We start from the raw sequence: 15,330 nt of genomic DNA, 5'->3' as shown, positions 1-15,330 counted from the left end.
TTGGTTTTGCCTCCTGCACATGCTCTGATAGGGACTGGGGATCAAGCCAGCAACTGAGGTACATGCCCTTGACTGGAATCAAACCTGGGACCCTTCAGTCCACAGTCTAATGCTCTATCCACTGAGCAAAACAGGCTGCAGCTTAATTCATTTACTTTTAATCTATATGTGTCTTTTTATTTAAAGTGGGTTTTGTTTTTGATTCACCCTCATAATCTGTCTTTTAATTGGTGCATTTATGCCACTAACTTTCAGAGTGCTTACTGATAGAGTTATTGCCATATCTGGCGGCTTCTGGGGCTTCTGGGGCCTGCCAGCGGCCTGGGACCGATCCAATCCCAGGCAGCAGGCAAGCAGCTCCTGGGGCTTGCGGGGCCGGCGTGCCTGCGTCCCGGAACCAGATGGGGTCCCGGGCCGCAGGCAGGCGGCTCCTGGTGTCGCCCACGGGAGCCTGGATTGTGGCTCGAGCTGGCGGCTCATGCTGTCCCTCCCTGCAGTATGCAAATTAGCCACCATCTGTGTTGGCGGTTAATTTGCATATCTTGTTAATTAGCCAATGGGAGGTGTAACGAAGGTATGGTCAATTACCATGTTTGGCTATTATTAGATAGGATATGTCAATTACATCTCAATTAAAAAGAAAGAAAACGGCCAACACAGAGCAGGGAGGAATATATTTGCAGTGTCACTTGTTTCGGGGAATACTAACACATTGGGACCCGGTAGAAAGCAAAGTCTCCTCCTGCCATAGCCACAGGTTAAAAATAATTATGTGTCCTAATCCATGGGCTCAGAAAGAGCTTTCAGTGAGTTGGAATATGGGCTCCATCTTAAGGTTGGGCTGGGTTGTTCTGATGGAGGTCAGCTGGCTGGGTTTGTTCTGCTGGAGGCCAGCTCTCGGTGTTTGCTCTCTGCCAAATACTGGAAGAGGTTGCATCATGCAACCTCCCAGGCGTCCCTCCCTCCTCTTAGCAATGGCTAATGCTTCACTAGCCTTTGCAGATGAATTGGCTGCAGAGGAGAAAGGTTGAGCTGGGTCAAAAGGAGGAGCTTAAACCTGTGTGTAAAATCTGGGAACCTGATTGAACATAGGTTGGGGGCCAGGATGAGGGGGGAAAAGAGACGGGAAAGACTTCCCCCACCTCCCGGTAAGAAGATCCCGTGATCAGCTTCAGCCACTGGCAGGCAGACCTGGTCATCCTCAGAGTTTACATAAAGGGACTGTTGAAGCCCGAGAGGCCACAGTGCTGATACAGGGCTCCCGGACATCATGCGTTGGTCCTTGCACCCCCGGAGGTTAATTCTCTACTTCTACACTCTTTTATTCCTCTCTTCAACATGCCTAGCAGTAAGTATGCTTCTCCACAGACAGACTTGTTTGACATGGAAAGCTGAAAAGTAAGAAAATACGTGATAAACTAGTGAAATTTCTGTATTTTTCTCCTCTAGCTTGTTCCCCCCACAGACAACTGCTGCATCTCAGATAAAAGATTTGTAAGTAATTTTTATGGCTTGTTTGTTTGTTTGTTTCTGCTGTATGTAGATTGCAGAGAGGCAGAGGAATAAAAGGAATTCTCTTACAAACATTTGGCATTTTAAACTCTGTGTTTTGTTTTGTTTTTTAACATAGTCTAGCTTTTACCTATTTTTATACATAGATTGCTAAGTGTGGCTTTCATCAAGATTTTAAATCACTCTGTTGTTGTATTTTCAGGGTCATTACTGCCCGACTACATGTGGCATTGCAGATTTCTTGCTTAATTACCAAACCGAAGTAGACCAGGATCTACAGTCTGTGGAAGAAACCTTACGTAATATCAAAAACAACACATCAGAAGCCAAAGAACTGATCAGAAAAATCCAAAGCTTCTATACTACTGATGGCCTACCGAAGTCAGGTGAGGAACTAAATACCACTGACTGAGAAGATAATTTGTAAAGTTCTTTTGCTGTCGTTTCACTGGTTCCATTCGCCTAAACATTTCTGTCTCTGATCTCATATTACAGATAGGATAGAAGCTTCTATTAAGGAATCTCAGAAAATGATGGAAGATATTATGAAATTTGAAACATTGATTATATCACATGAATCAAGTATTCGGTAAGCATTTTTAAAAATATATATTTTATTGATTTTTTTACAGACAGGAAGGGAGAGGGATAGAGAGTTAGAAACATCGATGAGAGAGAAACATCAATCAGCTGCCTCTTGCACACCCCCTACTGGGGATGTGCCCGCAACCAAGGCACATGCCCTTGACCAGAATCGAACCTGGGACCCTTGAGTCCACAGGCTGACGCTCTATCCAGTGAGACAAACCAGTTAGGGCACGGTAAGCATTTTTGTTGTTGTTGTTGTTAATCCTCACCCAAGGATATTTTTTCAATTGTTCTTTAGAGAGAGTGGAAGGGAGGGAGGTGAGGGGAAGGAAAAGAGAGAGAGAGAGAGAGAGAGAGAGAGAGAGAGAGAGAGAGAGAGACATCAATGTGAGAGAGACACATTGGTTAGTTGCCTCCTACACACACCCCAACTGGGACTGGGGATCAAACCTGCAACCCTTCCGTGCGCAGGCTGCCACTGTAACCACTGAGCTACACCAGCCAGGGTGCATTTTCGTTTTAACTTACTCTCCAAGAGTGATTTAGTTTTTACTTAATATTGCAAACTGCAGTGGAATTAACTTTTTCCCCACTTTTGATATTTAATTGTCATTATGCCTGGCCATCTGGAACTCAGTGGAGATAGCATCTTGAGTGCAATATGTATTGCACTGGGTTATAATTGCTTTTTAATAATCATGTGGGAGAAAGCTGTTCTAGATGTCTCCAAATACTGCTATGACCCCATGTATGAAAATGATCCCTCATCCCCATTTGTCTTACACCACACATTCAAATGGGGGTTTGGGTGTGGAAACTAAGAATCACTTTATAAGATTGTCAACAAATTGGTAGGAGGTGATAGCAAGCAGAGGCATAGGAAGGGTATAGGAAGAGTTAAGAGACAAAGTGTGACAAACATTACAAAGCTATGTGCTGATCACGGCACAGTGACTGTGCCGTTATGTTCTCTCCTCCCTTCCCTTGAAGGCAAAATGTCTCTATTAATAACTTCCCAGGGACTCATTAACTTCCTGAACTCAGGGTCTCAGATACAGTTTTAGTTTTTTTCCTCAAAAATAATTTTTTTTTTAACTAAACTGTGTTCAAAGCAGCATAAAAAATAGTGAGAAATGGTGGCTAGGGAGAAGTGGGCAGGAGGGAATTCTCCTCTTTCCGTTACCAGAGGGCCATAATTACTGTTGTTGTCTAATTTATAAGTTACACTAGTATTGCCCATCGTTGAAGTTAAAGAGACTATTGTGCAGAAATTTTCTAAGGTGCAGTAAAGAAAAAGAGTGGTCGGGTACTTTTTCTATCTTTCTTCACCAAAAGGTACACCAGGCTGTGCACTGTAGACCGTGTTCTACCATCCCTGAATATGCACAGACAAGCCTGTGAACAACTACAAAAGCATGATTTTTCACTTCCCCCTTTTCACTTCCACTTTCCTTTTCCCAAAGATCTGTAAATAGAAACATTGAGAAGGTCAGGAAGTGTCTGTTGTTCTATAATATATATGTAAGATAACACCCCAAATACTTTCTCCATGTAAGTTGTAGATTGTAGACCTCAAACAGTCCTCAGCAGGTCCACAGTGGAAAGCATAATTCATCCCATGCGAATCCCTGAGCAGAGCCTTTTCTTCCCTAAGAATATCCAGTCCTAAGAACGATCCTCAGGCAGTCCTCCCGTTAGCCAGGCTCTTCACTCCATTAGGTCGTCATCTGCTGCCCTTGATACAGATGGTAAAAATCAGACTGGCCACTGTTTAATGACAATGGCATTGCTTAAGGACAAGAACTTTATTATTTTCTTTTCCAGAAAGCTTAGAATTTTAATTTGCCTCAATTAAGTAACAGAATTTTACAGTTTTCCCAAGAAATGGAGTCATTTGTCAGGAAGTAATTCTCAAAAAGATAAGGTAGTATTTTTAAATTAAAATACAAAATTACACCTCTGAAGGGTATGCTCTATTATCTTATTCTTCTGCTTGTAGATTTTTGAAGGACATATATAATTCAAATAATCAGAAGATCGCTACCTTAAAACAGAAAGTAGTCCAGCTTGAAGCAAAGTGTCAAGAGCCTTGCAAAGACACAGTCAAAATACACGATATAACAGGGAGAGGTAAGTGACACTTTGATGTGGGGATTAATATATAAAGCAAAAGAGATTTCATCTTTTAGAATGCATTGGAATAATTTTGAAGGTGCTTAGCCATTGAGTCTAATGTATCCAATTGCTTGGACTTTGCTTGAGTAGCTAAAAATAGTTTGAAAGGAATGATGATGTGAGAAGTAAGACAGTGCTTTGCGGGAAATGAATAGTTTACAACTTGCTAAAAGCCCATGTTCAAGGCTGGAACAGCCTTACCTGGATTTCAGACCACAGTATAGGCTTCTTCGTCTTCTTCAGATTGTCAAGATATTGCCAATAAGGGAGGCAAAGAGAGTGGGCTTTACTTTATCAAACCTCTGACAACTCAGCAGCAGTTCCTAGTCTACTGTGAAATGGAAAAAAATGGAAATGGATGGACTGTGCTTCAGAAGGTATGTCCCCCCTCACCCTGTGTGTTTAATAAACACTCAAATAAGCATCAGCCTTAGGCTGGATACTTTTCTAAGCACCTTGTGAACATCAACTCCATGAATCCTCACACCTTCCCTGTGGGGTCAGTACAATTATGACCTCTATTTACAGAGGAGGACACTTAGGCACCAGAGGTAAAGTCACTTACCCAAGATCACAAAACTAACTAGTAAGTAACAGAGTCAGGGTTGGAACCCAGGCAGTCTTATTTCAGAGTCTGTGCTTTGACTGGATACTGTGCTGGCACTGCCATTGTCGATACGTGATAGCACGTAGTCACAGAATCATAGTGACAAAAAGCCCCACAGAGAGTAGGAAAAAGTTATTGAAGTTGAAATCTTGAATTGTAAAAACCACCACTGAGTGTCAAACTTCTAAAAGCAGAACTCATTTTGTGCAATGACCATAGGAAAGACTACTGTATAGCTTTTAGTTTTGTTCTGTTTTGTTTCTTTTAAATGAAGAAAAGCTTTGTTTAAGGGTTGCATACTTTACTGGAGTAAATCTGAATGATCCTACTCCTTTGGAACAAACAGTGCTTACTGGTTTCCAATTGTATTTAGCTTTGGGTTGGAATTTGAAAAAATGAAAACCGAAATAAAATAGGTGAAGTTCCCTGACTATTCAGGTGAATACACACACACACACACACACACACACACACAGCCACACAGGAAACCGGAAGGGTCTTGTTTCACCAGTTAGATCAAGACCTACAGCTCCCAGTTAAACACAGATACAGTCCCACAGAGAATTCCGTTGGGCCCTTCATTTCCTCTCTGCCAGTCCCTGGCAGTTGCCGCAATCCTTCTCTCTGTTTACCTCTGACCACCTTTACGAGTAATCCTGCAGGCGGTGCTCAGAGGGCTTGGGGGGGTGGAAGTGCTGGTTGGCAGACAAACTGAGCAATGAGTTGACCTTTCCACCATCAGCACAAGAATCAGCAGTGACCCGCTGGAGTTCTGAAGTCCTCTAGGTGTCTTTTAAAAACTACCCCTAATCTAGAATTGTGCCCTGCGCTCTTTAAGTATTTCTCCAACATTCCCTCGTGTAATCCCTGCAATAACTCTAGAAGTAAGGATCATTATTCTTATTTGACAGATGAGGAATCTGAGGCAGCTTGACCAAGGTCATCTAGTTAGTAAATGATGGGATCATACCCTCCGTATTTTCAACAAATGTTTATACCGTTTTCTTTATGCGCACTGATAATCTGTTCTCTCCTTTTGCCTGTGCATGTGTGTAATTAGAGGCTTGATGGCAGTGAGGATTTCAAGAAAAACTGGATCCAATACAAAGAAGGGTTTGGACATCTGTCTCCTACGGGCACCACAGAATTTTGGCTGGGGAATGAGAAGATGCATTTGATAACCACGCAGTCTACCATCCCATATGTATTAAGAGTGGAGTTAGAGGACTGGAATGGCAGAATCGCGTACGTTTAGAAAAGGCTTTGTGTTGTCTAGAATGTGCATTTTCCAACCATCAACAGACCACTGGCAGAGACAGCTTCACAAATGCAAAGAACACATCCAGCCATTTCCTCCACAAGTCATTTTGGTTCTTGGGCAGCCCAAAGAGATGGGTCCCCTCCAGGCTGGATCTGAGTATTTTGGTACAATCTACTTACCCCGGAGCCACACAGAATCATTGCTGATATTTACTGAGCATTTAATATTTAATAGAAATCGAGCATGAAATTATAATTTGATCTAGTCCTAATAACTCTTTCATGAGGCAGGCAATATTGTTAATTCCAGGTTAACTTTCCCAAGGTCACATTGCTGGTATACAGTTAAGGTTGGATTTGAACTAAAGTAGTTTGACTCTACAGATCATCTTAAGACTATGCTGGTTGAAAAGCCAATCCAGCCTCTTCAGATTTCCTGGCTGAAATTAAATCAGCTAGCTCTTTTGGTGAGATAGAGCCCTCTATGCTCAGAGCTATCTGGGGGCTTTGAGCATTCATTGTACATCTAATTAAAATTCAGAGAAATATCCAACCCTCTTTTTATGTCTATGAAATAATGAAATATGTTTTTATATCCAAACATGTATTTTTACTTATTTAATTTTCACCCAGAAACTACCATAGACTTGCTCCTGTGAGAATATCTCCAGTTTCACAAGTATTGGAGATCAGTGATTTTCTGGAAATCTCTGTTCATATACTATGGCTCATTCTTCTATGCACTCCATAGAATTCTGGCCCTCACTCATATTTTTTTTCAGGGGAGAACTTCTCTCTGATCCCCCAGCTCATGTTTTGTGGGCCACACAGGGACCATTTTTTTAATGTGATGCTCTAGGAAGCCATCCTTATTGCCATGACCACATTGCCTTAGGAAAGAAAAATCCCACAGGATCTCACCCTTCAGATTGAACAGCTAAAGGGGGTGTAGTTCCTTTGGTGCACTGATGGTCATGCACTGTCAGCTAATTACTGTGGTTTCTGATGACTGTATGAACAATGCTAACCATTTAGATAAAAGTGAAAATATAAAGTTAATCAGATTCATCCACACATCTGGATTTGATATTAGGATCCTATAGGCTCCTAGACCCATCCTGGGTGGTGCTGATGAGCACTGAACTGGTTCATACAGCCATTGCCTCTTATCAAATTTGCAGAAGAGTTCATTCAATGAACACACTTGAGACTTAAGAAGCAAACAACTGTTCTATAGGAGAGGGACCTTTTGAGATCCCCAATGAGGCTCAAGATATGATATCTCTATTTCTTTATAGTACTGCAGACTATTCCACGTTCAGTGTGGGGAATGAAGCTGACAAATACCGCCTGAAGTATGCCTACTTCATGAGTGGAGATGCTGGAGATGCCTTTGATGGCTTTGATTTTGGCGATGATCCTAGTGACAAGTTTTTCACATCCCACAATGGCATGCAGTTCAGTACCTGGGACAATGACAATGATAAGTTTGATGGTAACTGTGCTGAACAGGATGGATCTGGCTGGTGGATGAACAAGTGTCATGCTGGCCACCTCAATGGAGTTTATTACCAAGGTATGGCTTTCTTCCTTACTTATATGACTTAGTGTGTAGTCTATATTTTAATAAAAGGTATAAATAGACTTAAGGACATGAGAAATAATTAGTAATTATATTAGGGGGCTTATTATATAGTTCTATTTTTAAATAATAAATTTATAATGTATTACAATACAAATACGTATTTTCAGTATAAAAATTGCATTTGCACAAAGAAGCTATATAGTAACAAATGCAATTACACTACACTGGAAGCATGTCAAAGGTGAGTGAGTGCCACATATACAGTGTCCCAGTTCACATGACACTTTACTAAGAATAAACTATCTCAAGGCCATGTCTTGGTCTGAAGCTGTCATAGGCCTTTCAATTGAACTTCCTGATTCAGGAAAGTATTCAAAAGCTGCTGGAGGTTCATCAGACTTGATGACTCCACGTTCGGTTTTTCAATATAAGCTATAACCCTCAAGATGACCAAAACATAGGACTGAGGTAAAGAGATACTAAACAATGAACTTTTCTGTTGACACAAAATATTTACACGAATGCTTTCCAAAATGTTGTTATATTTAACAGGATGGGTCTATCACACATTTATAACACTGGCAGAAATAACACTTCAACACTGAAATAAAGGACAAATAGTCATACATTAACAAGAGTATCAATCTCCTTTCTTTCTCTCACTTCATGCCAATTTAGTTCTTGATATTAAATCACAATTGAATAATACTGTGATTATACCTCCAATTGGTCCCTCAACAAGAAATCCACCTGCTGTAAAATCGCCAGTGGTTTGTCATTGCGTCTGAAATGACCACCATCAGAGTTGACATTTTGGGTTATGGTATCTCCTCCAAATTTACATATATATGATCTGGATGGACCAACATTACCATATTTATGCTTGTTAACACATTAGCTTGTGTCAGCTGAGCGGTGTATCAGATATAACCAATGAGCAGTAAGCCAGTGTCTGGAGGAATGGAGTAAAGAGCTGGAAATTGTTGGAAAGGGTAGGGGTCCATGGAGACTTGAGAGAAGAGTCCAGCCTATGAGTCTAGACACTTACTTTAGGATGGGGGAAGGCAAGCTATAGTTTGCTCTAAGGCTGGGGTAGTTATGAACACTGATTTTACTTACTAACTGTTGTTACTACCCAACAGTTTTGTGTGGGGAAGCTCTACTGATGCAAAAAGATCCATTAAGATGAGCAATCTTACCTCCTCATGGCATTGTCCTAGCCAATAGATGGCTTAAATTCCTCTTTAAAATGATTTACATTTACCTTTTGGTCTTCACAACATTTTGTAAAAATATTTTTTTTATTGATTTCAGAGAGGAAGGGAGAGGGAGAGAGAGAGAGAAACATCAATGATGAGAGAGCATCATTGATCGGCTGCCTCCTGCATGCCCCACACTGGGGATCAAGCTGGCAACCCTGGCATGTGCCCTGACTGGGAATTGAACTGTGACCTCCTGCTTCATAAGTCAACACTCAATCACTGAGCCATGCCAGCCAGGCTTCACAACATTAAAAACAAAACAAAACACCTAATTATCAGCTTGGGTCAAATATTCCCTTAGGAAATTACATGAGAACTGGTGCTTACGGACAAGGAGAAGGCAAATCAACCTAATCTCCACTTTCTAATGGAGATGTGAAATAACATTCCAGACTATTTTCTAAAGTCCCTCATACTTTCCAGTACAATTGTGTTTTCAGATAACTTGCGATCATCTGATCAGGAACTGTGATTCTTGCCATTCTAACCCCCTTGAAGAAAGATGGTCCATAATAGCTGAGTCCAGGATAACTAAGCTCTGGGAAAGACACCAATTGGGGAACCTGGGATTCTAGCCCTGTTAATAGTGAATATATTTAAAGTGTGAATGTGACCAGAAAGTACAACACAGATGTAAGGGATCCTATATAATAAAAGGCTTATATGCAAATCAACTGAACGGGGAACGACAGGTTGATATGATGCACATTGACCCCCAAGGGTCAGACACTCAATGCAGGAGCTGCCCCCTGATGGTCAGTGTGTTCCCACAGGGGGAGGGCCTCTCAGCCAGAAGCCGGGGTCATGGCTGGCAAGTGCAGCAGTGGTGGTGGGAGCCTCTCCCACCTCCGCTGCAGCGCTAAGGATGTCTGACTGATGGCTTAGGCCCACTCCCCTTGGCTGTCAGTTGGACATCCCCCAAGGGCTCCTGGACTATGAGCGGGTGCAGGCCAAGCTGAGGGATGCCCCCCCCCCAAGTGCTCGAATTTCATGCGCAGGGCCTCTAGTTGTTTAATAATCCATTTATTATAAATATAAATTGAGATTTTAGTGATCTTTAGGGATATTTTCAGTTAGTTGATAACACTATAAATTTGATGTGACAATGGTCATTATAAATGACAGTTCTTTATAGACTCTCTGAGGTAAGGAAATCCAAGAGCAATGATATGTCCAATTTGTCTTAGGTGGCACTTACTCAAAGACATCTACACCAAATGGCTATGATAATGGCATTATTTGGGCCACTTGGAAATCTCGTTGGTATTCCATGAAGAAAACCACCATGAAGATAATTCCATTCAACAGAATCAACATCGAGGAAGGGCAACAGCACCACATTGGGGGATCCAAACAGGTCAGACCAGAGCACCATGTTGAAATAGAAACGGAATAAATCATTTTACTCTGAGAATGAATTTTTAATTTCTATTAACCCACAATGTTTCAGAAACTTTTCTGAGAGTTCTTTCTCATTTTCTCTTACCATATTTATCAATTTTGTCTGATATTAAGGATACTTAGCCTTAAATGGAAATTATAACTTACTTTGGATTGTATTCCCAAATTACTGAGCTTTGAATTATTTAAAATTTATTTATTTGATGAGATAACATTTTAGCATACGTCCTAGGTATATATGAAATAATTACCACATTTTTTTACATTTTAATGACCACATGTTGTTTTATCTTGGTAATTTTTAAAAATTATGCCTTAAATATTTTAGTACATACTAATAAAATTAGTAAATTTTAGTAAAATTAGGAGTAAATTCTAGCATTTCAAATGCCTAAGTATTTTCCCAAATGTATCACCCCTAATTATTCATATTTAATTCTTTTTAAATGAAGACAATTATATGTTTTTAATATATTTTTGTTTTGGTCATAGGCTGGAGACGTTTAAAAGACCATTTCAAAAGTGAATTTACTTTTTTAAAGGACTTTATCTCAATGATAAATATAATATTTTTCATATGGGACAATGGACTTGTAAAGCCATACTTCATTTTAAGAGAAAAAAGAACCCATGTTGAAAACTCCACTAACTGTTTTATGTTGGTGATAATTTATCTACATGCCATTTCAATAAACATTGTGTTTCCTAAGACTAAATACATGGTGCCATTTATTTCTTTCAATTTAGTAATCATAGTTTGGCAATCATCAGTACTTGCTGAGTCCTCACTTTACACCAAACCTTAAACCTGCCTCTTGGGGAAGTATATGAAAAAAATAGAAATCATGGCTTTTGCCCTCCAGGCGATATAAGATAAAGATAGAAAAATACAGTAACTCAACGTGACAAAATTTGATATAAAAATATAAACCCAAGTTACAATCACATAACTAAGTTTCAGAATCCCCAAAGCGTAGCTGGAGACATAAGGCTGTTTGGGAATTCTCCCACTAGAACCTTTGGTTCCAGACTCCTGTGGGCTTTCTGAAAGGACTTGAAATCAGAGCAGAGAAATTTAAGGAACAATCTAAATCAGTCTCTCACTGAGATTGAGCGGATTGGAGCCATTACTTCATTCTGAATCTAGGAATATTGAGTTAGCAGCCAGAGATTGGGGAGGACCAGCTTTCCGAAAGGAGTAGTTAAGTCTACATCAAATTGACCTTGTAAAGTAATTGAGTAATTCTAGGAGGGGAGGATCAGGTTGTTCTGAAATCCTGAGCTTTAGCTTTGGATTCTCTTCTTTTCCACAATTTCTTTCCTAATCCTCTTACTTCCTTGTTCTCATGAGTCCTGATTTTAAATATCCTATTGAAATAACGACAGGAAAGAGACAACCAGGTACTTGTGGGGCTTTGGGAAATAGGAATGCTTATTCACTATTTGCAGCACTCATTAATTCATGTATCCATGAAACATCCTTGCAACTAACATTTATTGAATGCTATTGTTGTACTAGCCGTGGTGCTGGATATTGGGGATATAGCGCACCATAGTATTTTCCTCTCTTCCAAAACTGCTCTATTCTATCCTGGTTTCACGTTCCAAAAAAACCATAACTCATCCTCCTGTCTTCCTTATTCCTCCCTCCCCTGGTCATTAAGCCTGTTAAATCTACCTCCTAAAGGCTTATTATATTCATTTCCTTTTATATATACACACATTACCACAATGGTTCTCAACCTTCCTAATGCCGCGACCCTTTAATACAGTTCCTCATGTTGTGGTAACCCCAATTTCATTGTTACAAATTGAACATAATTAAAGCATAGTGATTAATCACAAAAACAATATGCAATTATATATGTGTTTTCTGATGGTCTTAGGCGACCCCTGTGAAAGGGTCGTTCGACCCCCAAAGGGGTCTCGACCCACAGGTTGAGAACCACTGCTCTACACATTCTAAATGGGATATACAACGTCTCTTGCCAGGTTAGGGAAGTCACCTTCTTCCTGCCCCCCCCCCCACAGTGCCTCTAACCTTGCCTGCCCCAACCTTGTCATGCTTCAAACTACTTCTAAACTCAGAGTGCATAGTCTACCCTGCAAACTCCTGTAGGTGAGAAATTTGATCGTAGATAGGCAGAGTTATATAAATAAGTTTTGATGCAACAATATCATGCCAGTGAATTAGGCCAAGAAAATTATTTTTGAAAAAGAAAAGACCATCGACAAGATTTCAGCAATATGAATATAGCCCTATACTTAACAGTGGGAAATTTATAAATTATTTAGCAGTGGAAGAATGCACAAGCAAGTTAGTTTATTAGTACAATGGAATAGAAAACAGTGATTACATAAAAAGCATTAAATCTCAGCATGAACATGGAAACATTTATACAATAAGTGAAAATTTAAGGTGAAAAATAATTCTACAATGGTAATATAAAAAGTGTATGTGCATATACATTTTAAACAAAACATAATTTTGACACCTATGCATTATTTGTACATATTGTTCTCCCCCAACCAATATAAAATGTAAAATTTAATAAAAGTACTTAATACAAAATAAATATAAAGGAGTCTAAAAGTTTCTCTCCCCCCCCCCCCCATGGGGTCACTTGTCCAATGCTCCTTCGAAAATATCACTTATAACACTTTTCAAAAACATTTTGGAATTCCCTGTTCTTCTTGGTGTCCTGAGTACATATTTGGTTTGCATGTTGGGTAATCCACATTGACTGGTAAGACAGGCCTTCTAACTTTCTCTTTATACACCCTACTCTGCTTGACTTGGTATAATGAGTACATATTAATTTTGAAGTTATTTTAAAAAGCCAATGAGGTAGAGAAAAACAGATGAACGTCAGAATTCTACTTGTTTAGTTATTAATGTACAGTGCTAAACATTGAAGGGCTACAGTTTAAGAATTAAAGCATGGGGTATACGTCCAAATGCAAATGGATCATGTCTCCATTATTTTGATAAACCAACTTTTAGAAATCAACTTTTAAGTGAAACAGTTTGGGATCTCAGAGACATAGATTATTTTTCTTCAGAGCGCAAATCACAAATAACTCTTATTCAACCCTTCCTTTTACTTTCTTGACATAAAAAAAACAAAACAAGGAGAAACTAAGATGGCGGCATAGGTAAACACCGGAAAATTGCCGCCTCTCACAACAATTGAAAATTACCGCAAAGGACAGAGCAAACATCATCCAGAACAACAGGAAGGCTGGCTGAGTGTAAATTCTACAACTAGAAGGAAAGAAAAGCACGCTGAGAGCCAGAGGCGCTGCGGAGGTGAAGTGCAGAGCTACGGCGGCTCACGCGCGAGGAAAGGGGGTGGCACCTGAGGACGCGGCTGTCTTTTTGAATCACAAGCTCCTGACTGCTCTGAACTCCGGTTCCGGGAAGTCTCTGGGGACCCAGGACTCATACGGGGAGAAGCTGGTCTGTCCGGCAGCGGGCGAACTTGAAGGCGGCTTTCCCTCAGAGGTGCTTGCAGCAATTAGCAGGTCACTGAGACCCGCGACTCCGGGCGGAGAATCAGCCATAGCTCCTTGATCCGCCCTTTGATTCCCTGAGACCCCGCCCCACCCAGGCTGCGGCAGAGGCTTTTGCATGTGAATGTACCTAACTGCAGCCGAGCCAGGCAGACCGCTCCTTGATCCGCCCTTGGATTCCCTGAGACCCCGCCCCACCCAGGCTGCGGCAGAGGCTTTTGCATGTGAATGTACCTAACTGCAGCCGAGCCAGGCAGACCCGGAACTTCCAAGAGAAGGCCCAAGGCCCCGCAGCGGCTTGCATTGCTTCACAGCTGAGCCTCTTCGTGGCTCCTGCTGTGTGGCCTCAGGCAGAGGCTGAATTAGCACCTCCTTAGATCCAGGAACCACTGTACCCAGTGGTCAGAGGGGGACCATCCAGATTGCAACTCCTCAGATCCATAAGGGACACACTCAGGGAGCAGACTCAGTGAGCACCAAAGCCCCACTGAAGCAAGTCTTGCCCCAGAAGGGTGTCTTCAGCACAGAAGTTCTCCCACTTTAGACACAGCTGATTCTCACAGCCAATTGGCCTGGAGTTCAATTCCTCCCAGTGATCCTACAACAACCAAGGCACCAAGAGTGCACCAAGAGTGTCCACCCCAGGTAACTGGGGAGGCTGAGCTACTGGGCCCTACAGGACACCTGGCGCGCAGGGCCACTCTATCAACACAGGGAGGCTGCCAAAATGCGGAGACAAAGAAACAGGTCACAAATGGCAGAAATGGAGGAAAGCAAACGACTGGATATAGAGTTCAAGGCCACGTTTATAAGGTTTTTCAAGAATTTTATGGAAACCGCCAATAAATTTAATGAATCCCTCAATAAGTATAGTGAGACCATGGAAGACATGAAAAAGGACCAACTAGAAATTAAGCATACACTGACTGAAATAAAGAATAATTTACAGAGATCCAACAGCAGATGAGAGGATCCCAAGAATCAAGTCAAAGATTTGAAATACAAAGAAACAAAAAATACCCAACCGAAAAAAAAAAAAGAAAAGAGATTCCAAAAATATGAAGATAGTGTAAGGAACCTCTGGGACAACTTCAAGCATACCAACATCAGAATTATAGGGGTACCAGAAGGAGAGAGAGGGCAAGATATTGAAAACCTTTTTGAAGAAATAATGACAGAAAACTTCCCCTACCTGGTGAAAGAAATGGACTTACAAGTCCAGGAAGCGCAGAGAACCCCAAACAAAAGGAATCCAAAGAGGACCACACCAAGACACATCATAATTAAAATGCCAAGAGCAAAAGATAAAGAGAGAATCTTAAAAGCAGCAAGAGAAAGACAGTCAGTTACCCACAAGGGAGTACCCATACGACTGTCAGCTGATTTCTCAACAGAAACCATGCAGGCCAGAAGAGAGTGGCAAGAAA

At 41.0% G+C, this 15,330-nt stretch overlaps 1 protein-coding gene across 2 annotated transcripts; it reads left to right on the top strand.

The window, feature by feature from the left end:
* The first annotated feature begins 1,206 nt into the window (after positions 1-1,206).
* FGG (fibrinogen gamma chain) lies at positions 1,207-11,106 on the top strand. Of its 2 annotated transcripts, XM_036315124.1 has the most exons (10): positions 1,207-1,348; positions 1,450-1,494; positions 1,715-1,898; positions 2,008-2,101; positions 4,100-4,230; positions 4,519-4,652; positions 5,943-6,127; positions 7,441-7,718; positions 10,177-10,346; positions 10,883-11,106. In XM_036315124.1, exons 1-10 carry the CDS (start codon positions 1,271-1,273, stop codon positions 10,895-10,897), a joined length of 1,314 nt encoding a protein of 437 aa, XP_036171017.1. In that variant the 5' UTR covers positions 1,207-1,270; the 3' UTR covers positions 10,898-11,106. The 2 variants fall into 2 exon arrangements, with proteins under 2 accessions (XP_036171017.1, XP_036171016.1); XM_036315123.1 differs by lacking the exon at positions 10,883-11,106 and having other exon boundaries at positions 10,177-10,794.
* The last annotated feature ends 4,224 nt before the right edge of the window (positions 11,107-15,330 follow it).

Source organism: Myotis myotis, unplaced genomic scaffold, assembly GCF_014108235.1.
Source record: "Myotis myotis isolate mMyoMyo1 unplaced genomic scaffold, mMyoMyo1.p scaffold_m19_p_6, whole genome shotgun sequence".
NCBI classification, from domain to species: Eukaryota; Metazoa; Chordata; class Mammalia; order Chiroptera; family Vespertilionidae; genus Myotis; species Myotis myotis.
Note: the sequence above shows the minus strand (reverse complement) of the source record. Positions and strands in the feature narration are given on the sequence as shown.

What these genes read in the sequence shown, in the direction of transcription:
- FGG (XM_036315123.1), top strand. Translation starts at nt 1,271, where the DNA reads ATGCGTTGGTCCTTGCACCCCCGGAGGTTAATTCTCTACTTCTACACT. An exon ending in TCTCTTCAACATGCCTAGCA is followed by an intron (nt 1,349 to 1,449) that starts GTAAGTATGCTT and finishes TTTCTCCTCTAG; the next exon opens with CTTGTTCCCCCCACAGACAA. An exon ending in GACTGGAATGGCAGAATCGC is followed by an intron (nt 6,128 to 7,440) that starts GTACGTTTAGAA and finishes ATTTCTTTATAG; the next exon opens with TACTGCAGACTATTCCACGT.